The 24260-nt window shown below is 42.2% G+C and overlaps 1 protein-coding gene across 1 annotated transcript in view; it reads right to left on the bottom strand.

Moving 5' to 3' along the window:
• Positions 1 to 24260, bottom strand: part of LOC116316658 (protein MTSS 1) — a 103200-nt gene that overhangs the window by 78008 nt on the left and 932 nt on the right. Inside the window, exon 2 of the mRNA XM_039605585.1 lies at positions 10576 to 10637. Within this exon, the coding sequence (XP_039461519.1) occupies positions 10576 to 10637 (62 nt within the window). The remainder of the gene's footprint in view (positions 1 to 10575; positions 10638 to 24260) is intronic.

Consider the following 24260-nt stretch of genomic DNA (forward strand, 5'->3'; position numbering starts at 1 on the left):
TTTTCCTGAGCTGTGATACACTTTCGATTCTAGCATATCATTTTACGTTTCCGAGGATAGTAGGCGGGGCCAGGTACGTACGTTCTTTTAGAGCAGCGCTACAGATTAAAAATGCCCAAGGCGAAGCGGTCAAAAGTCTGGCTGTACTTCACAGCAAAAGATGCAAACTCAGCAGCCTGCAACAAGTGCTTTAAGCTGATACTGTGATACTGTCAAAGGAGGTAACACCTCAAATCTGATGAAACACCTGGCGACGCATAGCGTTTTTTTTATTTTTAAAGCTGAGAAATGCGCCGTGTTTGATAGCTTGCTGCAAGACCTCACACCGTGCACATCTACTGCGGGTGTGGTGCCTGTTATCGGACCCGGAGTTAGCAACATCCCCCAAAAACCCAAAGAGTAGAGTCCTGGCCCCTAGCCCTGTCAGCGTAGCAGAAATGATGAGGATGATGATGGCAGCAGCAGCCGTTCTCCTCTGCGTGAGTAGCTTCATGTTGTTCGTGTGTAATTAACGTTGAGTATGCTAACCACATTATTACATTAATGCATGTAAGGTGAACTAGCAAACAGCGTCGTAGTTACATGCGGCTGTCTTCTTGTTTGATGCCAGATACCCCCTTCACCCTGGCCAAAAAGGCTAAAATGACCAAAGAAAAAGTGGAAAACAGTTAAACATGAGATGTTTTTGGACAAAGTTTGTGTTTTTTTTCCATTGTTTAAGCACTACTTCCAGCCAAGAGTGAGACCATATATGCCCTATAGCTGCAGAAAAGGCTAACATTGTTATCTTTTTACAAAAAAACAGCTGAACATGAGAGGTTTTTGGACAAAGTTTGTGTTCTCCATTCTTTAAGCACCGGTTTGAGCACCGTTTAAGCACCGGCACCGTTTCAAAAGTACCGGTTTGGCACCGGTATCGGATAAAACCTAAACGATACCCATCCCTACAGCAGACTAACCAGATGGTACCTTTTTTAATTATTTTGTGGTTGTTATAAACACAGAAATTTAAAATATATATATATTTATATTTTTTAACAGGATCCTCAACACCTAAGAGAAGAAAGGAGACAGGATCTGACATTGATGACCCTAAAGAGGGTACTTCTCACACCCACCGCACACCCTGTTTTGCCTCAGGTACCTGTCTTAATTTAGCCTCTAAGCAAGCTTCACAAATACCTAAAAAAAAATTACAGAATTTTGATTGTGCTATCTCAATTTGTTAACAGGAACTTCAACAAAGGAAAAGGAGTCTGACACTGATGCCACTAAAATGGGTAATTTACACACAAACTACAGAACTTTAAGGCCCCCACCTTCCTTTTTTGAAACCTGCTTTTACAAATTGGTAGAATTAAACCAAACAGGAGCACAGAGAGTATAGAAGTTCTTTTTGGGGTATATTTCAGTTGTGGAAACCTGATAACTTTTTGATTGGTATGACTGTCTAGAGCATCCATCCATCCATCTTCATCCGCTTTATCCGAGGCCGGGTCGCGGGGGCAGCAGCCTAAGCAGAGAAGCCCAGACCTCCCTCTCCCCAGCCACCTCCTCCAGCTTATCCGGGGGAATACCAAGGCGTTCCCAGGCCAGCCGAGAGATATAATCTCTCCAGCGTGTCCTGGGTCTGCCCTGGGCCTCCTCCCGGTGGGACATGCCCGAACACCTCACCCAGGAGGCGCCCAGGAGGCATCCTTGTCAGATGCCCGAACCACCTCAACTGGCTCCTTTCGATGCGGAGGAGCAGCGGCTCTACTCTGAGCCCCTCCCGGATGGCCGAACTTCTCACCCTATCTCTAAGGGAGAGGCCAGCCACCCTTCGGAGGAAGCTCATTTCTGCCGCTTGTATCCGCGATCTCGTTCTTTCGGTCACTACCCACAGCTCGTGGCCATAGGTGAGGGTAGGGACGTGGATCGACTGATAAATTGAGAGCTTCGCTTTTACACTCAGCTCCCTCTTCACCACGACCTGTCGATCTCCGGCTCCCTTCTCCCATCACTCGCGAACAAGACCCCGAGATACTTGAACTCCTCCACTTGGGGCAGGAACTCATCCCGACCCGGAGTGGGCACTCCACCCTTTTCCGGCTGAGAACCATGGCCTCAGATTTGGAGGTGCTGATCCTCATTCCCGCTGCTTCACACTCGGCTGCGAACCGCTCCAGTGCGAGCTGGAGGCCTTCACCTGATGAAGCCAACAGAACCACATCATCCGCAAAAAGCAGAGAGATGAGATTCTGAGGCCACCAGTGAAAGCCCTCCGCCACTTGGCTGCGCCTAGAAATCCTGTCCATAAAATTATGAACAGAACCGGTGACAAAGGGCAGCCCTGGCGGAGCCCATCACCCACCGGGAACAAGTCCGACTTATTGCCGGCAATGCGAACCAAACTCTTGCAACGGTTGTACAGGGATCGAATGGCCCGTAGCAATGGGCCAGACACCCCATACTCCCGCAACACCTCCCACAGGACACCCGAGGGACACGGTCGAATGCCTTCTCCAAGTCCACAAAACACATGTAGACTGGTTGGGCAAACTCCCATGCACCCTCAAGTATCCTTGAGAGGATAAAGAGCTGGTCCAGTGTTCCGCGACCAGGACGAAAACCGCATTGTTCCTCCTGTATCCGAGGTTCGACTAGCGGACGAACTCTCCTTTCCAGCACCCTGGCATAGACTTTCCCAGGGAGGCTGAGGAGTGTGATCCCCTGTAGTTGGAACACACCCTCCGGTCTCCCCTCTTAAAGATGGGGACCACCACCCGGTCTGCCAGTCCAGGGTACTGCCCCTGATCTCCACGCAACATTGTAGAGGCGTGTCAACCAGGACAGCCCTACAACATCCAGAGCCTTCAGGAACTCGGGCGGACCTCATCAACACCAGGGCTCTGCCACCAAGGAGTTGTTTAACTGCCTCAGTGACCTCGCCCCGAAATTGGCGGGTCACTCCCTCATCCCAGACTCTGCTTCCTCCTCGGAAGACGTGTCAGTGGGATTAAGGAGGTCCTCGAAGTATTCCTTCCACCACCTGACAATTTTCTCAGTCGACGTCAGCAGCGCTCCGCCAGCACTATACACAGTGCAGGTAGAGCACCGCTTTCCCCTCCTGAGACGCCTGACGGTTTGCCAGAATCTCTTCGAGGCAGTCCGAAAGTCTTTTTCCATGGCCTCTCCGAACTCCTCCCACACCCGAGTTTTTGCTTCAGCCACTGCCCGAGCCGCATTCCGCTTGGCCTGTCGTTACCTGTCGGCTGCCTCCGGAGTCCCACAGGCTAACCAAGCCCGATAGGACTCCTTCTTCAGCTTGGTGGCTCCCTTCACCTCTGGTGTCCACCATTTGGTTCGGGGATTACCACCACGGCAGGCACCAACCACCTTGCGGCCGCAGCTCAATGCAGCAGCTTCAGCGATGGAGACGCTGAACATGGTCCATTCGGACTCAATGTCCCCAGTCTCCCTCGGAATGCTGTTGAAGCTCTGCCGGAGGTGTGCGTTGAAGATCTCGCGGACTGGGGCCTCTGCTAGACGTTCCCAGCACACCCTCACTCACGCGCTTAGGTGCACCGGTCTGTCCAGCGTCCTCCCCGCCACCTGATCCAACTCACCACCAGGTGGTGATCAGTTGACAGCTCAGCCCCTCTCTTTACCCGAGTGTCCAGAACATATGGTCGCAGGTCTGGTGATACGATTACAAAATCAATCATCGACCTGCGGCCTAGAGCGTCCTGGTGCCACGTGCACTTATGGACACTCTTATGTTCGAACAAGGTGTTCGTTATGGCCAAACTGTGATTTGCACAGAAGTCCAATAACAAAACACCGCTCGGTTCAGATCAGGAGGCCGTTCCTCCCAATCACGCCCCTCCAGGTTTCGCTGTTGTTACCCACGTGAGCATTGAAGTCTCCCAGCAGGACAACAGAGTCTCCCGGTGGGGCACCTTCCAGCACCCCCCCGAGGGACTCTAAGGCTACGTTCACACTGCAGGCGAAAGCGCATCAAATCCGATTTTTTCGCCCCTATGCGACCCGTATCCGATCATGGTATGACAGTGTGAACGGCACAAATCCGATATTTTCAAATCCGATCTGGGTCACTTTCGTATGTGGTACTGAATCCGATATGTATCCGATGTTTTAGAAAGCGACTGCTGTGTGAACGGTCAAGTCGCATTAAATCCGTCTTTTACGTCACTGACACAAGACAGACGCCAATTATCAGCGCCGGAGAAGACATCGCGAACGATTTCCTACCATCCGGTGAAACTGTTGGGAAGACAATGTTGGAGAAATGTGAACATTTTATTTTTACTGTATTTTCTGCAGATTCTGACAGAAATCTGCAACTATCCTTTGAAGCACCGCTCCTCTAAAACAGCAAAAACGATCATTATTAGGTCATCTACATTATTATGTAAATAACAAAATAACTTAAAGCAAAAATCTGGAAACATAAAGTCCGAAGTCTTTATATTAAGGGCAATCAGTCAAACAATATTGTTTGCTCTGGGTCTAAACAGAGCGAGTTCTGTGTGACATCTTCTTTTGCGCATGCGGGCCGCTTTGAGCGTTCACACTGGAGAGCGTTTGATGTCGCATTTTATGTGTAGTGTGAACAGGCAGACAAAAAAATCGGATTTGATCAAAAAATCGGAATTGAGCATTAAGACCTGCAGTGTGAACGTAGCCTAAGAAGGCTGGGTACTCTGAACTGCCACTCGGCGCATAAGCGCAGATGACAGTCAGGACCCTTTCCCCGACCCTAAGGCGCAGGGAACAAACCCTCTCATCCACCGGGAAAAACCCCAATGTACCGGCAGCAAGCCGAGGGGATATTAGAATACCCACCCCAGCCCGCCGCCTCTCACTAGGGGCAACTCCAGACTGAGACAGAGTCCAGCCCCTCTCTAGGAGACTGGTTCCAGAGCCCAAGCCATGCGTGAGGTGAGCCCGACTATATCTAGCCGGTACCTCTCAACCTCACGCACTAACTCAGGCTCCTTCCCCACCAGAGAGGTGACATTCCATGTCCCTATTGCCTGTCTAGAGCAGATTTCCAATAATCCACAAGAAAACCACAATTTCTGTAATTGTAACTGGATGTACTGAATGTACTTTGGTAGGGGATACTCAAAACGATCAGTCTAAAAAAACTTCTAACCTACTTTCTAAAGAGCCTGATAGCACTATTGTTGCCTGTATTGTGTAACCTTCTTTGTACCCTTGCATGCTTATTACTGTTAGCTTTTTCTATTGCTGCTAGCTGCTTTCCCACCATTTTATTTTCAAGCCACGTCAGTTCAGTTGGCATTAATTCTCTGCATATAGAGAACCATGAATGGGTAAAATCATTTGCTTCAACCTTTGTCATTCTTTTCCTTCAAGAGCTCTGCCAAAAAAAAAATCACACATTCTTTAACTGAAGGAGAACTGGACTAGGTATTTGACTGACAGTGTAATATTGAAACTTTTTAAATATTTTAAATTTTAGCACAGTAGATGAGTTAAGTAGCAGGGTGATAAGACTGTACTGCATTGCAGTCACAATTTTGCATGTTTTTCAGTATTTGTCTTCTCTGTTCCAGGGTCACAAGGTACATATTTTTTCTACTTACAGTTTACTCTTCTTCCCATAGGACCACCAAGATTCAAGCAAGGACAGTGGACCACAGATGAGCCTGATGGTGACCACACTACCGCAGGTATCCCACAGACTTGAGGCTTGGCATTTGCCCACATTTCTTCTTTACCCATTCCCTTTTCCACACAACAGCTAAAAAGGCTATACTAAAATAAGCACAGATTTGCTTTCTTACCCTAATAATGCTTTTATTTCAAAGTTGTACAAATGTTCTTAGTACAACCTATCTAGACTTGATGATGACATGATGATGAATTAATAATGATTAATGTAACAAGGCAGTAAGAAAAAACGAGGTCTTTCAGTACAAGGCTTTCGTCAGCGTTACAGTAGACAAAATGTGTGCCAAATTTATTAAGGCTGACTACTTCTGGTTGATTAGCTGGTTATTAGACTCTTGTCCAAAAAGACTGTTACTGGTCAAAGAATTTACTGTTGTTACTTAACAGAAAACACTTCTTCCTCTGTCAGCTCTTTTTGAGAGCTCCAGTAGGTGAATACTTTTACCTGAAGCAACCAAAGTCATACAAAAGTCTTTATGTCATGTTAATTCTGGACAAGATCATTCCAGGAATCAGGGCTCTGTGTCAGAAAACATGTTTGGCTAAAACTAGGTAATCCAGGTTTTCCATTTCAGAGTGAGGGTGGATGCTGAGTCAGACCCTGTAAACCTAACCTTTTTCTTTGACTCTCTCCTTCTCCTGGTTTATCTGAAATGGCTGACTTGCATTTTTAATCTTTTTCTCATCCATAAAGTTGCCATCAAAGGTCATAGTTGAGTGGTTTAGTTTGCAGAAATTTACATTTTACAGACATTGTGAGATAATAGTCTGTACTTAACAAGACCGCATTTTATAATGATTTACCAACGTAAGAATGGAAACAGAAATGACATCAGATTTACTATCAGTTAAAGATGAAATTTATAGCCCATTTACCAACTCTGGATGGCAGTACAGCTGTTAGGCTGGTAGTTCCAATGTATTCAAACATTTCCTGTGCGTTACTGTTTAAAAAAATCCTTTTAATAGCATGTAGTGAGTGTCATCAGATATGACATGCCACAATATGTCATTTTTGATGACAAAGATGTCATACTGATGCAAATAAATACACTGGGTACATCCTAATTCACTAATTTTCTTGTTCTTTTTTTTTTAAAATTGAAAGTTGGTTTGATTCTAACTCTTGCAGGCCATCTCAAAGCTCTTATTTCTGTTTGATGAGTGAGGCAACATTCACAGAAGCAGGCTTCACAAAAGTAGTTTTCCAACTGACAAGCCACCCTATTTATATATTATTGATATTTTTTTTTTTTTTTTTTTTTTTTTTTTGAAGTGGCTGAGCAAACTGCCCACCCTTGGATTAGACCAATCTCAGTCCACGAGGGCCGGTGTCCCTGCAGGTTTTGGATCTCACCTTGGGTCAACACACCTGAATCACATGATTAGTTCGTTACCAGGCCTCTGGAGAACTTCAGGACATGTTGAGGAACTAATTAAGCCATTTAAATCAGCTGTGTTGGTTCGAGGACACATCTAAAACCTGCAGGGACACCGCCCTCGTGGACTGAGATTGCTCACCCTGGTCTAATCCATCACATAATCACTGAATTTCATACCAATGATGGTGTGTTGGATAAAGTCGGTCTGTCAGCAAGAAACACTGATAACTAAGTTATTTCTACTCACAGGGAGATTGTTTCTAAGCATCTGATTTGATCTTTGAAATTTCATTTTTGTCAAACATTTAAACTAAATGGTTTCTAGTATTATGAATATGCTAGAATATTTTGTATTATTAAAAAAAAAAATAAGTTCACAATTAGAACTTAAGTACATACTGACACTCATTCTGTAAGTGGATTCTGTGTCTCTGAGCAGGATGCAGTATGAATCCAGATGGCAGCTTGTTACTTATCTACAGGTGCTAAAGTGATAGCAGGATACAGGGAGAAAACAATGCTGCTTTCAAGTGTCTCTATTATTGTTAGTCTCAACTGTTAAAGCTGACTGACAACTGAACTGTGATTAGCTACCTCACTTGTTAGAAATGGATGTTTCCTTACATTTTCTTGCATCTATCCTCCATCCTTCTTGGGAGGTACTCAGAAGCAAGGAAAAAATGCAAATGATAGAAAAATGTAGGCAGCTTCAGGGACCTAGAATGTATCCACATATAACTGTGATAAAGAACCTAATGTGTAATTTGCCAGTTCACTGAGAGATTTCTTTTATTAATATTCTGAAAATTCATGATTTAACTGGACCCTCAACAGCTAAGAGGAAACAGTGCAAAATTTGAAAGTGATTACTCTAAAACTGAAGCTTCTACCCTTTTAGTTTTGTCTTAATTTATCTTAAATTAATTATTACAACTGTATTAAGTCACTTTCATTTCTATTTTAGGAACATCAAAGAAGAGGACTTGGACATCAGCTGAGGTCCAAGCTGTGGAAAAGACACTAATGTCCTTCATTGAGTCTGGTAAAGTACCAGGAAAGTCAGACTGCGTTGCCTGTATTGAGGCTTCACCGAAAGCACTTAAAAACAGAACCTGGACAGCGGTAAAGTTCTATGTGAAAATCGAATCACTGCAATGCAGCGTAAAGCTGCAAAAGAGTTTAACAGCCTAATCAGCCTGTTATTAATTGTTCATTTGTGCCTTGTTTGCCCCTTTGCAATGTTTTTTTACGTTCTGTGCTAGACCAATGTTTTGGACGTCAAAAAAAAAACGTTTGGAAAGAATGGAACTCATCCATTTTAATTAGTTTTAATTATGTTTTGAAAAGACATTCCCGTTCTGACATATCTAAAAATGCCACCTTGCTTATCAGGGAGTACGGTCTTATATATACTTATATTTATACTTGTATATAATATGATATATATAGATAGAGATATATATAGAGAGAGAGAGAGAGAGAGAGATATAGAGAGATATATAGAGAGAGGATATAAATATATGTATGTGTGGGTATATAGAGATATAGAAAAATAGATATACACATACACTGTTTGTTGGATGTAAGGGGACTGAATGTTTAACTTTAAAAGGCTGAAATAAATGTTATGTGAAGGCATAAGCTCAGTTTGTCTGCCCATTTCGTACAGTAGGTGACTTCTTTTAACCGTCAAATGTGGTTTGGAAGAAAACATTGCATGTGGTGGTTTCGGTAAAAATATTGTTTTGTTTTCTGTTAAAGCAGATCTGATGCTTCATATCTGATGAAAATCAACTGACAAACAGAATTGATTTAAAATTATTTTATTAGCATATGTTCAGTCATACCAAGTAAAACACTATACAAAATGTTACCTTTTGCTCAACTTTTACAACATTCCTTAATTTCATAAATAGTGTTTGTGTAATTTCATAACTTCCTAACTAATATTTTAGAATCAGATTAAAAATAAATTAATGAAATGAGTATCTGGCAGTCAGGATGAGATTAATAAAGCAATCCATCCATTTTCTTCCATTTACCCAATTCAGGGTGTCAGTCATTATGTTATATGATAGTAAGGTTTCATGGATCAGTATTATTAACTGTAATCTCATAGACACATGACTGGTCCCCAGTATCAGTAGATAGGTTATGTCTGGTCCCCATTAAAACAAAAATTCAGGTTAAAAATTTATTTGAGAGTGTTTGACTTTTCAAGTCTCAACACTCTCTAGATGAATTTATTATGAATTTAGGAGTGAAAATCATGTCTTTACACCCTTTGGAAAGGGTGGATCCCATCAGGCACCTGTCACTCAGTGGTCCCCACGATGTAGGAAAAACAGGTATGTGTGTGTGTGTGTGTGTGTGTGTGTGTGTGCGTGCGTGTGTGTACCAGGATGTCAGGGACGAGGTGACAGGAGAGGTGAGCCTGACATTTAGACAGCTAATGAAGCAGACTGATTGGATGTTCATGAGCTCAGGTTATGCACACTCAGGATGTGGGTACGCTTCCTTTTATCTTAAGGTTAAAACGACAATGAATATGATTCTCTCTGCATAAACCCTAATTATCAAAACAGCTCAATGAGGATACAGAGACCACAAAATTTTGCATTTCTGAATAACGGAATAATCTTCTTCATAAACCAAGAAGCCACAGTTTGGTGCTACTGGACCGATTCTGAGAAAGTTGATGTAAATGCTGTCAGAGCAACACAACAAAAGCAACTTATGTACTGAGAACGATCGCTATTTTCAGGAACACGTCAAACAGATAAGACTAGTCACTTAGAAAGATAAACGACACATTGATCAGTACTCTGGACTCTGTTCCAGTCAGATGCAAGTCACGCAGTGTAGGTGACACTTAAGATTTACATTTACACTCATAATTCTCTATATGCATACGGCACTGAAGATAGATTTGCAAATGACTTCACACATTTACAAATGCGACTACAGTTTACAGCAGCAGACAGAAACATGAGCACGCAGCTTGTCACAACACTACACACGTCATCTACGAAAAAACCTCCTATATGGCATTTACAATATTCTTGCACATTTATTGATTGCATGAACTCAGATTTGATTGTTTTGCAGCATTTCCTGCTTTATTTTTTACTTTTTGTGTCTGGTGCATTTTTTGTACATTTGTGTTTTCTTCACTTGTTTGCTTGCGTGTTATTTTCAGTTCTGTGGATGCTGTCGTTACAGGAGCCAGGCTGCAGAAAAACCTTCAATCTCCTGTTGTGTGTCACCCTGTCTCCTGTTATTGCTCGGCTCGTGTGTGATCTGCGTCTGAGTTCTAGGTGCCGTCTCTGATGACAGACTCGGGGCGTCTGAAGATGTGGGCCGGGCCTATGCGAGTGGCTTCTTGCTGTGCTCACCCTCTCGTGCTTCTTTTCCCCTCAAGTCATTTTTTAAACTCTTTATTCTGTCTTTTGTATATAAACATGTTATGACATGTAATAAGCAATTTTACCTTAGCTGTGACTGTAGTTTGCTGGCCTTGCTGATGAAGTCATCCCAGACGGGGTAACTGCCCTGAAGGAAAAGAAAGAAAATTATGAGGAAAATATCAAAGAATCTGCAGTTTTATAGCAGTGAAAGTAAAAAATGTGGGGAAGATTTTTTTTGTCTTACATTTTGCAGCTTTAATTTAAAGAAATGAAGCTTTGACAAAAGAAACTCATTCAATAGAGACCAATCAGCCTTTATTCAGGCCAGAGAGAGCACAGCTATAAACCCAATGTATCAGGTCAGTGTGTCAATAGAAATGATGGGGATGAGATTAATGAGATCTCTATCGCACACATATTCATTATCATACAGTCGTTCTTCACCCAAAGGTCCCACAGTCTGGGTTATCTCTTAAATATAAATATACACATAACTCAACCAACCAAACTCAAAACCCACGCACACCTCTGCAGGCTCCAAACACATAAATTCTGAGAATCAGACACAGCAGTTAACAAACAGACAACAAGGAGACAGATCAATACTACCGATCCATATCTCCCCCCAACCACCCACCCATCTAGGAGGAGGCCAAACAAGCGCCCCCAGGCATGCAAATACAGTAGGTCTGCTGCCTGGGTGCAGTGGGACTGAGCAGCCAGTCGCTGCAGTGCGCTGCGACGGATGCGTGTTCAGAAAGTAGGCCGCATGGAAGGAAACACCGAGCCACTGCAGCCAACCACAGCGAGCCAAACCAGGGTATGCTTCTAATGTCAGGAGGAGTCTCCTGATGCTTTCAGGACGGGTGGAGCTTCTTTCTTTTTAAACTGCAGCAACAGATCTGAGGCGTCTTCCCTCGCACGGTTTGGTTGTCTAGACAGACACTGTCACCAATTTTTCAGCCCATATTTCAAAATCCTACTGATGTGTTGTGATGCTTTATCATAGCACACTGTATCACAAATATAGTAAAATATACAGGAAAGGTATGCACACACCTTCAGCCACTAAGCTTTTATCCTAGACTTCATTAAAGTGTCGGGCGACCTGAACCGATATGAAACATATTTGGTTCTTTCACCATTTTTGATTCTGACTAATTAACCCTAAGGATCTCCACAGGGGAACACTGCAGTTCAATATTTTTAAAACTGAGTCCAAAATACAGCAAAACTACAAACCATGTAAAATGTATCCTCATTTTTTGAATTTCATTTTATAGATTTGGAACATTTGGCTCGATGGTTCATGTGTCTTGTGTTTTTACAGAATGCTTCTATGTGAACTCCATCGTTAGGAAGGCAACACAAGGCTTTTAAACCGTGTCCCTTACTGTTGCACAGTAAGTGGTCAGAATGAGCCAGAATGTCCAATAAGACTAAACGAATGCACCGCACAGGAGCTCTACATAAAGACAGATCCGTGAACGTTTCCACCCTGTGATCCTGTAGAAAGCCGTCACGCCTCCACCTCTCTGCTGCACTTTGTGGGCGTTGCCCCCCCCCCTTTTTTTTTTTTGCCCCCACTGCTCTTCTCACGGTGCTGCTGAGCTGGGTGTGTTCAGCCGTCCTCTGATTGTGAGAGAGATGCCGAGCGTCATTGCCTGGATTACGTTACCATGGCAACCCTGCTGCCGAAGCACCGGTGGCTGCAGAGGGGCTTCACACAGAGAAGGATGTGTGTGAGGAGGGGAGGATCACACGTGCATGCATCCTCACCCAATCACTCACTCACACACACTCACACACACTCACACACACTCACACACACACACACACACACAGTTTCTGTGTCACGTTTGTTTTCTTTGTTTCCTTTCATCCATATTCAACACCTGCATATTTCCTCCCTCCCTCCCTCCCTCCACCACACACACACACACACACACACACACACACACACACACACTTATCATATGCACTGTCATGTCCTCTTCCAGCTCTTTACTACTCATTCATCCTTTCCTCTCTCTAACGCTGTGCACGCACACACACCCACACCTCATTACATTCTCTCTTTCTCCCACTCGGACACACAGGCGAGGCCAGGGTCGCTGCATCCATCAGTCACTGAGGACATAAATTGTCACCGTGGCAACAACCAAAGGTGGTGGCAGCGGCGGCGGCAGCATGCTGGTCCTTCAGGAATCCATTGCTCTGTTTTTTGTTTGGCTCTGTGAACAACTGCAAGAGCTTCAAACCATAAAATCCTTGCTTGACTCTTTGTGTTTGTTCAGTGTTTCTGTGTAAGGACTGCTACCTCATCCACAGGGATCACTCAAAATTTAAACTGGGGACATCATATAGGTAAAAAAACAACAAAAAAAACCAAAAAAAAAAAAAACAGGCAGGTAGATGATGGAAAACACAAGGTTGTTTCATCTAATAGATATTACTTCATGCTGAACGCTATATTAACATAGATCCGCCCAATAGACCTATCAAACTGTGAAACCGAGGGACGCTGCATGTTTATTGGTTAAAGATTGGTTAAAGGTTAATTCCAAGATATTAGCAACTGAGAATTCACCTGTTTTTTCCCCAATTCTGATTCTGTGTTTCTTTATAAACAGCTGGAATTAATGGTCCATCAGCCTTTCTGGAAAATGATTACTGAGGTCATAAATCAAGTGAGAGGTGAGTTCATTTATCCATAGATGTCTACACAACAACTGAGATATCTTTCTGCATCTGGGAGTCGTCCCAAACGGGCTATTACAAAAAAATGCAGGATTAAGGTGTTTATGTCAAGTTGGAAGTTATGTCCATCCTTCGCATTCAGACTGCACAAAATGTTAATCCCAACTTTAACACGTGCTGCAGACGGCTGAGTTCTTTCTGACACTATTGCAAAATTACCCCAAACATGTTTTTCTGCTTAATGCATTTATATCATTTTATACAGGCACAAACTGGACAACCTACACCAATCCTCCACAGCATGTCTTTATCCTGTCTTCCTTCTCTCACCCCAACCAGTCACAGCAGATGGCCCCGCCCCTCCCTGAGCCTGGTTCTGCCGGAGGTTTCTTCCTGTTAAAAGGGAGTTTTTCCTTCCCACTGTCGCCAAAGTGCTTGCTCATAGGGGGTCATATGATTGTTGGGTTTTTCTCTGTATGTATTATTATTATATTATTATTATATATATTAGGGTCTACCTTACAATGTAAAGCACCTTGAGGCGACTGTTGTGATTTCGAGCTGTATAAATAAAACTGAACTAAATACTGTATGTTAGATATGTCAGCCCTAAATTCCATTGTTAAAGTTACGCTGGCAGGTGGTAGCAGATTTGCATCTGCACACAATATACAGGGAGTGCAGAATTATTAGGCAAGTTGTATTTTTGAGGAATAATTTTATTATTGAACAACAACCATGTTCTCAATGAACCCAAAAACTCATTAATATCAAAGCTGAATGTTTTTGGAAGTAGTTTTTAGTTTGTTTTAGTTTTAGCTATTTTAGGGGATATCTGTGTGTGCAGGTGACTATTACTGTGCATAGTTATTAGGCAACTTAACAAAAACAAATATATACCCATTTCAATTATTTATTTTTACCAGTGAAACCAATATAACATCTCCACATTCACAAATATACATTTCTGACATTCAAAAACAAAACAAAAACAAATCAGCGACCAATATAGCCACCTTTCTTTGCAAGGACACTCAAAAGCCTGCCATCCATGGATTCTGTCAGTGTTTTGATCTGTTCACCATCAACATTGCGTGCAGCAGCAACCACAGCCTCCTAGACACTGTTCAGAGAGGTGTACTGTTTTCCCTCCTTGTAAATCTCACATTTGATGATGGACCACAGGTTCTCAATGGGGTTCAGATCAGGTGAACAAGGAGGCCATGTCATTAGTTTTTCTTCTTTATACCTTTCTTGCTCCACGCTGTGGAGTACTTGGACGCTGCGATGTGATGGAGCATTGTCCTGCATGAAAATCATGTTTTTCTTGAAGGATGCAGACTTCTTCCTGTACCACTGCTTGAAGAAGGTGTCTTCCAGAAACTGGCAGTAGGACTGGGAGTTGAGCTTGACTCCATCCTCAACCCGAAAAGGCCCCACAAGCTCATCTTTGATGATACCAGCCCAAACCAGTACTCCACCTCCACCTTGCTGGCGTCTGAGTCGGACTGGAGCTCTCTGCCCTTTACCAATCCAGCCACGGGCCCATCCATCTGGCCCATCAAGACTCACTCTCATTTCATCAGTCCATAAAACCTTAGAAAAATCAGTCTTGAGATATTTCTTGGCCCAGTCTTGACGTTTCAGCTTGTGTGTCTTGTTCAGTGGTGGTCGTCTTTCAGCCTTTCTTACCTTGGCCATGTCTCTGAGTATTGCACACCTTGTGCTTTTGGGCACTCCAGTGATGTTGCAGCTCTGAAATATGGCCAAACTGGTGGCAAGTGGCATCTTGGCAGCTGCACGCTTGACTTTTCTCAGTTCATGGGCAGTTATTTTGCGCCTTGGTTTTTCCACACGCTTCTTGCGACCCTGTTGACTATTTTGAATGAAACGCTTGATTGTTCGATGATCACGCTTCAGAAGCTTTGCAATTTTAAGACTGCTGCATCCCTCTGCAAGATATCTCACTATTTTTGACTTTTCTGAGCCTGTCAAGTCCTTCTTTTGACCCATTTTGCCAAAGGAAAGGAGGTTGCCTAATAATTATGCACACCTGATATAGGGTGTTGATGTCATTAGACCACACCCTTTCTCATTACAGAGATGCACATCACCTAATATGCTTAATTGGTAGTAGGCTTTCGAGCCTATACAGCTTGGAGTAAGACAACATGCATGAAGAGGATGATGTGGACAAAATACTCATTTGCCTAATAATTCTGCACTCCCTGTATGTGCCAGACTGACTCAATTTTCTTTAAGTCTCTGCAAAATACAAAAGCAAAAAAGCATTTTTCATTTCTGTGTTAGAGGATAAGCACAAAGGTGGCTGCTACTGCTGTTTATATGTTTTTACTATACTGTTTTTCATAAGAAATAAATATGAAGCAGTATCTACATTGAATTAAATCAGATGTGTTTCCTGCTGTGTTTGACAGACAACTTTTATCAATCTTGAATTTCTCTTTAAAAAAAATCCAAAACGTGTTTTCAGATAAAATAAAAATAATAATAATTAGAGCCGCAGAGCGTCAGAACAAAGAGCAGAAAAAGAGTTAAGTCCCTGCGAGTCAATGGCAGCACCACTACAATAAAACAAAGTGACCCATTTGGCCAGAGAACCAAAGTCAATGCTGCAGCTTTGTCCGTGATGTTTCCATGACAATCCTGACTCACAGACCAGTTTAACCAGCAGCCTGCTACAAAAAGAGACCAGGCTTATTATAGGTCCGAGGTGATTAAGGCTTCAGTTCAAGATAAATGGCAATTAGCATCGAGCTAATGTGCTCATGTCCATTACTTACACACTCTCTCTCTCACACATGAAAGCCTTGCTGTTCAGTAGCAAAATACACTTTACACAGTAATTTCTGATGTCATCACAACATTAATGTTCGGTCTTGGTTTATCTGAGGTTGTTGGGTGGAGAGACAGTTGTGTCGACTTGCTAATCAGAGCGTGTGTGCGTTTGTGTATGCAAATGACTGTCTTAAAGGTTTTACTTCTTAAAGTTTATATAAGTTAGTAATCAGCCCAATGAATTCCAACTCCATCGCCCTGGACTGCAGCTGGTCCAACCTCAGCGATCACGGAATAGAAGCACAAGAATTGGATCCTCACCTGCTGCTGGTTCTAGTTTAATTGTTCACAGAATATATAACAGGAGCACTACCTCATGTATCTTTGGTGAATATTTATACACATATGCACGCCAAACTTGGGGTGACTCTGGCTCAGCAATGGGTCGTCTACCAACTGGAAAGTCGATGGATCAATCCCAGACTCCTCCAGTCCGCATGCTGAAATACCCTCAGGAAAGATAGTGAACCCCAAGTTGCTCCTAATGAATCGCTTGGAGTGTGAATGTTAGAAATAATGTTAGATCAAAGCACTGAATGAATGTGTGTGTGACTGGGTGAGCGTTCAACTGAGTAGAAATGTGCCATGCAGGTACCAAACCAAATGACGACGAGATCAACCACCTCTGTTTCAACCCCATTAAAGGTCCCTGAGTCAGGACTGATTCGGGAACCACAGGAGGTGAGCAGCACGAACAGGTTACCGGGTCGCTGACTTCTTCTGTTATACAACACCAAAATTAAACGACCATTTTCCACCTGATGAAGCCGACTCCGTCCTCAAGGTCTGTTTTTTTGTTTTGTCTTCTCTGGATCGGCTGATTAAGTCTGCGAGTATTTAGAGCCGTCAGACTCTGATTTAATCATAGTATGACATTATGCATATATATTTAATATTCCTGTATATTTACATTTGTAGACGCAGGTGTGGGTACGGGTGTAAGCATGTATGTTTATATGTACAGTATGTAGGAGGATAAGGATAATTTTATAGCATTTATCTTTTGTCCCATTTTTCATTTGATGTCTGACTTAACAAATATATCTATATCTATATATATATAGATATACATATATGAATAAATGTACTCATATAGCATTTCTTTATGCGTCACACACATCCACATATCCCTAATATCTCCCCACCCAGTGGTCTATTGGTTCCAGTTTGTTTCTTTGTGTACTTGTCTTGTTTAATTGCTGCTCTGGGGGTAGATGCTGTAAAACATGTTAGCAGTGACTTTAAAATAAGATGGAGGGGAAACTAATGAATTGATAATGGCCTTGCACTCTCATTAATGTCTGCCATCTTATTTAAAGAATGTCCCTAATTGACTCACATCGATTTATTAAAAAGAAATGCAGGAGGAAACTCCTAGAGGCTCAGTCAAAGTCTTCTTCTGTCCTTTGAGCTGCTCCTGGAGAGTTTTTTAAGGTGTGCTTGGTTCTGCATTATCCTGTTTGGGAATCTCACTGCTGTCAGGGATTTAAAACCATCAGCTAACCTAACAGGAGTTTAAATATGGTATACTTCTCTCTAGTAGCTTAATGAGCAATAAACCCCTTTGGTTACTTGTGTTTTATACAAATGTAATGGTAACTAAGATTCTTCAGACAAAACAAGATTTAAGATTTTATTAGTGTTGCTTTGGTTTATGTGAACATAGTTGTTCAGTTTTATTTAGAAAGGATGATTTTCATCTGACATCCAATGTAAATAAATTGTTTGGCATTAAAAAGTGGAAAATGATCCCATTACTCTGCTCCAAGTACTTTCTGACTTCCTTTACTTTTCATTCAGACTGCATGACTGAGTCTCTCCCCAACCCACATATTAAAAAACAACCCATCATTTCCAGCAAACAACCACAGACGGGCTCAGCGAGTGTATACAAAGCAAATAATGGAACATATTCATTAGGCAGACAAAAAACTCGCTGCATTTTAAATCACATACTTCCTTAACACTCGCTACTTTGAGCATATATGCACGTTCATGCTAATAAGTACAACTACATGCTGTGCATTATGTGTGCTGTGCTTACCCTCAGCAGCCGCCTCATTGGAAGCGAAATGTAGGAAAAGGATTACAAGCTTATTTCCAACTAGCAGAAGTTATGTTGCCACGGCTGATGGAAACACTACTGCTAGCTAGCACCTTTTTTCTGGGAGTTACATTGTTTTTCTTTTGTGTTGGTTTGGTGTCATTAGGTCTGTGATGTATCACAATGTGCATGAAAATACTGGTATAAATTTTTACATGGTATAAAAATGTCATAAGGCAAGATCAGTGCTATACAATGAGACAATCCTGGGCATGTCTGAGAGTAAGAGCAGTTTGGTATCTACAAAGGAGCTCCTTCAACAACCTCCAAAAGGCACAGTGCACATCCTGCAATGCTTGATTCACAGACACACACACAGAAGTACAACAACAAAGCATACAAACACAAGTTTGGGAAATTTATGTGTCTGCTAGATGCTAACACACATCTTTCTTTCTTTTATACAATCCATCCATTCTGCTTATCCAGTTCAGGGTGGCGGGGTAAATAACCCAGGGTACACCCTGGACAGCTAACCAACCTATTGCAGAGCTAACACATAAAGACAGAAAACCATTCGCACTCACATTTACACCTATTGGCAATTTAGAAGCATCAATTAACCAAACCCCACTAATTGCATGTCCTTGGACTGTGGGAGGAAGCCGGAGTACCCGGAGAGAAATCAGACAAATCAGGCTTAATCCATCTTTTAATACCATAAAAATGCTGCACAAATCACGCAAAAAAAAAAAATCATCCGAAGCCACTTCAGCAACAGTAAACCCACAGTTTACTGTCTGTTCATAACAGGAACGCACAAAGAAAGTTTAAAGGCACATGAAGCTCAGCGTCAAGCAGCTCACAGTATAAGAGGATGAACCAGTTTCTCCTCCAGGAGAAAAACATCCAGATCGGTTCCACTTAAACGGATCAACAATAATGTGTCTGCTTCAATTTAAACAGCACAATGATGTGGAGATGATTGACTGCACGCTGCCAAACACCCTCACATTCATACAGCAGGATACAGGAAACCTTTTGCATGTACACAACATGCTGAGCACATCATAACAAACCGAGGATGAAATATTTTGAAGGGAGGAAACGAGTGAAGTGAAAAGAGGCCACGCCACTTATTTTATGCCCTCAATTTAATGAAATGAGGGTAGGAGGTCAATCTCATGAGCGCAGTTACATTACACCTCCGAGTGAGTAAAAGACCCAGGCTGGGGGGCTACAAGGGCCGAATATTAGTACTTGCTGTGACCACAGGGAAGCTGTAAACATTTATTCTCAGAAAACAAATTATTTATTTTTTGGGGGGTAAAAGAACTGTGCTGCAGGGCCAAAACCTATTTTTTGTTTTGCAGTAGTGGAAGAATTATAACAGCAATATACCATACTGCTTCCTCTTGTGACACAATTATTAATACACTGGTGGGAAATATGGATATTTTTATGGAAATGGACTCCCCCAATTTGATCCAGCAGAGTGGGTGGGGCTAATCCAGTGAATTACAATAAAATGAATGAAGGTTAGCCAATTTCCAGATAAGAAGAAGAAACTCACCAAGGAAAAATGGCACAGGACACAAAAGAACATAACAGGGAATTATTATCATCATCATCATCATCATTATTATTATTCATAATAATAATAATAATAATAACAATAAAGCAGCCAAACAGTGCCATGAACAAATGAAAAAGTAAAACCAGATTAAAAGTTCTCAGCATGGACTAAAAAAGAAAAACTTGTGCTATTCCCAGCAGTCCCTAAACAGTCATTTTTTCATGGCGTGTATCAAAATCATTCTTACATAAGGAAGAACTTATGACATGAAACCCTCACAGCTTCCAAATGTTTGAGGACCAGGTGATGGGAATCCACTGTCACATTAAAAGTGATACAAAAGCAATCACTTAACATGTTAACACAAAGTATGACAGAGGGAGTCGGGAGGCTTTCATCAGGCCGTGCACACCGCAAACACAAACACACAGACAAACGTCTGCATGTAAAAGACAATGAAACCAGGAGACTGGAGTCTCCCCACACTGACAGAGTAAAAGCCATTTCCACCCACACACGTTTACACTAACAAAAGGAAACCTTTGACCGTCTGTGACTCACATGTCTGATCCAAACAGCAGTGGATGATGACGATAATTCAGCAATTAAGATAAAAATGAGAATAAAGTTTATTTTTATAGCTGTAACTTTTGTGCGTATTATAAGGTACTCGTGATGTCAGAACATTTGCTGAAAACAGTGCATTAAGAATCTTGATTTAAAAAAAATATCCACCAATTACATTGATTCATTGGCTTGGGTCAGGCCCCAGCTACATGATATCAGCAGGAAAACAGCCTGACTCTAAAGATGTCAGGAGTCGGGTCTGTAAACGACTGATGACTGTTTTATCTAATCTAGCATATGGCTGTGGACAACAATCAGTGCTGCACCTTGGACTGTTCACCATGACCTAAGAATACATTTTGCTTCAAACTTTCAAAACATTTCCACACTACGGGCGTCTGGAGGTGGTTTTCCATGCACAACACACAAAAAACATCGAGCATCGTGCGTTTGCCTTCATCTCGGTGGTGCTTCGCCGGCACTACTTTCTGATGATATCACTCAGGTTGTGAAAAATGTGCAAGCTACGACTTGTCAGGGGACCAACGCGTACTCTGTCATTTGTCTCCCACTCTAATTACCTGATCTGACATCTTCTTAAACAACAGCATTGTGTAGTGTGAACTAGGGCTGGGCCATATAATACCGTTCACGGTAATACCGGTGTAATTTTGGGCAACGATAGGAAAATGAAATATTGCGATAGAATATGGGTAAAACGTGCATGCGCAGTGCCTTTGTTTACATACGCACATGGCGGCGACGCAGAATGAGAAGAGCGAAAGTGGATCGTTAAATGAAACGGATGAACCAGAATTGGTTTGTAAAAATGCTGCAACCTCAGTGGTGTGGAACTGGTTTAGCTTTCGTCCGTCAGATACACAACAAAGCACTATTTTTGGTAGCGCATGCTAGCGGGCCGTCGTTATTACCGTGTTGTTTGGAAAATACGGCACACTTAAAATCAATCCTTTGATTTTTCTGAAAATCGTCAGTGTCCCTTATAATCCCGTGTGCCTTATGTATGAATTCTGGTTGTGTTTACTGACCTCGAAACGATTTTATGTGCTACATGGCGCTCGAAAATCTGTCAAATGTTTTAGTACAACTTTGCTAAGCTACGAACCCGCACCGCTTGATGGATTGTCGGAGCATTACGGCTATCGTAGGCGGGCGCCTCGCGGAGTGATACGTACTGTGCTTCAACATAATATTACCGTATTGTGTGTGTATAACCTCTTTAAGTTTTGTGGATATTACACATGGTTATGCTGAGGATATGTCGGCCAGTTTCCACTGGAAATGCCTTTTGGTTAAACTGTCAGTGAGGAATTTGCACTGTTACATTTTTATATAACTTTAATGCACATAAAAAACAGCTGCTTGTTAAAGTGAAAATACATTGATGGGGTTTTTTGCACTAATAAAGTTGTGGAGTTGTAAAGTATTTTGTCTTGTGTCAATTATATCGTCAGTTATATCGTTATCGCAAATTTTCAAATGTATATCATGATAAATATATTTGGTCATATCGCCCTGCTCTAGTGTGAACCCCGCATTACAGAGCTTTGTGAAGAGGCTAATTTACAAAGGGGGCAGGACCTCACATCACTGTTACAGTAAGGGAAGGTATGACGTAAGTGTTGTAGCAGAAAACCTTGTAAAACTGTGCAAAATGTTGACAAACAGAAAATTCAACTAGTTTCAAACCATTTAAAAGCTATATTAAACTGTTTGTTTAATGTTTTAATGTAATATAATCTAAAGAATTTGTGGCTTAACGGGGCGATCGTGGCTCAAGAGTTGGGAGTTCGCCTTGTAATCGGAAGGTTGCCGGTTCGAGCCCCGGCTCGGACAGTCTCGATCGTTGTGTCCTTGGGCAAGACACTTCACCCGTTGCCTACTGGTGGTGGTCAGAGGGCCCGGTGGCGCCAGTGTCCGGCAGCCTCGCCTCTGTCAGTGCGCCCCAGGGTGGCTGTGGCTACAACGTAGCTTGCCATCACCAGTGTGTGAATGTGTGTGTGAATGGGTGGATGACTGGATATGTAAAGCGCTTTGGGGTCCTTAGGGACTAGAAAGCGCTATATAAATACAGGCCATTTACCATTTTTTTATATCAGAAAATCTGTGGAAATCTCTGATCTTCACCGCTCATGCAGCACTGCATTATGACCCGTGACAAAGGTCATTTATTTCTGTTTTATTTTTATAGCACTCAATTAATATCAGATCATGAGTACCATAAACTCGGGTTTATCTGAATTTAGAAACAAGAAATTAGAGGTCAGGTCCTTAAAACATTCCAGCAGTTTAACTAATTGATCTGGCTTCATGGATAGATAGAGCTGGGTATCATCTGCATAGCAATGCAACTACGGGAAACGTGTATGTAATGTAAACAGAACTGGTCCTAGCACGGAACCCTGTGGGACTCCAGAAGAAGACTGCCCACTTACATGAACAAATTGGAGCTAATTCCTTGTAACTTGTAACCCACTAAAGCTGAATAATATGCACAGGTTTTGCCACACCAACAAGAAAGGAAGACACAACTAGTGTTGTTAATCAACAGTATCCTAATACTGTCAGCATCCTGAAGTCCAGACTTGCCTCCCAGTGAAAACATCTGGGCCAAAAGATACAACAAAGGACGACTCCAACTGTTAAGCAGCTGAAATCCTATGCTTTGGCTTTCTAAATCTCCTAAGTTGCCAAATATTTACAGAGTGTTGTCAAAGGTTACAGAAATTCCTCAGTTCTTAATTAAACTGTTCCTTTAAATGTAGAAAAGACTGGGATCTGTGGTTTGTTTGTTTACTCTACCTCTGACTCTTGACTGTCCTGTTATTACTGCTTTACCCAAAGACAGTGATGCTGACTTATACTAAATAATACACAGTTTGACTCATCAGGAGCTCCATGTTCAACATCTAATTCAAATAAGCATCAAACTATAGAATGAAAACAGACTGAAGATATTAGCTGGACTCATAACTGGCTTTGTTAATAAAACTAATTTCGTTAATATCTGGTCTTAGCTCAGCGTGTGTTTATCAGATAATGAATGTTTCATGTCTTCGGGTCTATTTTGGAAAACAGATCCTCTTCTCAAAGAGATAATCTGACTCAATCAAACTCATAAACCCTGAACCACAGCCAGCCTGGCGCAGCAGGACCCAGGATGGAGGGGCTGATGGGAAGTCCGTTCTCTGTGACGTACTGCTGCTATTTTACTGGTTTGTCACCAGAGTTCATCTACAGTTAAGCACTTCTCATGCATATACTGATAAGTGTACACGTGGTGCCACTGCTATTAATTTACTTCTGGCCTCTGGCTAAAATATGTCAGTTGATATTGGTATCGGTCACTATGGCTTGTTGCTGTCTTATTGCATTGCCATATGCTCATGAGTAGCTTGCGTCTTTCCTTCAGTGTATGTGCTACATGTGTATGGCAGTTGATGGATGTCGGCCAGTTACAACCTGCCATTCAAAAGAAAATATGGGTCAGTTTTGTGGACATGCAAACACTAAAGACCCACAGACGTTACAACAGAACACCCCAGTTCCAGCCATCGGGTCTCCATAACTGATTGTGTTCTTGCTCAGGGAAATGCAGCTAATGACTCAGTTCACTGTCATTAAGCTGCTATTTATTTCCTCAATTAATCAATGACTTGTTTGACCCATGAAGTGGTAAAGAAAGGTGGAAAATGCAGTCATCCTGGATTGTTTTGGCCATTTAACAGTCATAAATATTCAGTTAAGCAACATTTAGAACAAAGACAAGCAGAAACGTTCACATTTTAAAAGCTGGAACAAATGAAAGCGGCCATTTTTAAAAGGTTCGAGCAAAGCTGTTGAATCTCGACAGATCAAGCTCTGTATGTTTACAAGGAACAGCCACTATTTCATGCCTGAGATTGAAACATTTTACTATCTGGCACAACAGTGTATTTACACACACATTTCTGTTCATTGGCATTCATCACCTAGAGTCTGGCAGCTCTTACAGACCAGAT

Source organism: Oreochromis aureus, linkage group 22 (assembly GCF_013358895.1).
Source record: "Oreochromis aureus strain Israel breed Guangdong linkage group 22, ZZ_aureus, whole genome shotgun sequence".
In the NCBI taxonomy this organism is placed as follows: Eukaryota; Metazoa; Chordata; class Actinopteri; order Cichliformes; family Cichlidae; genus Oreochromis; species Oreochromis aureus.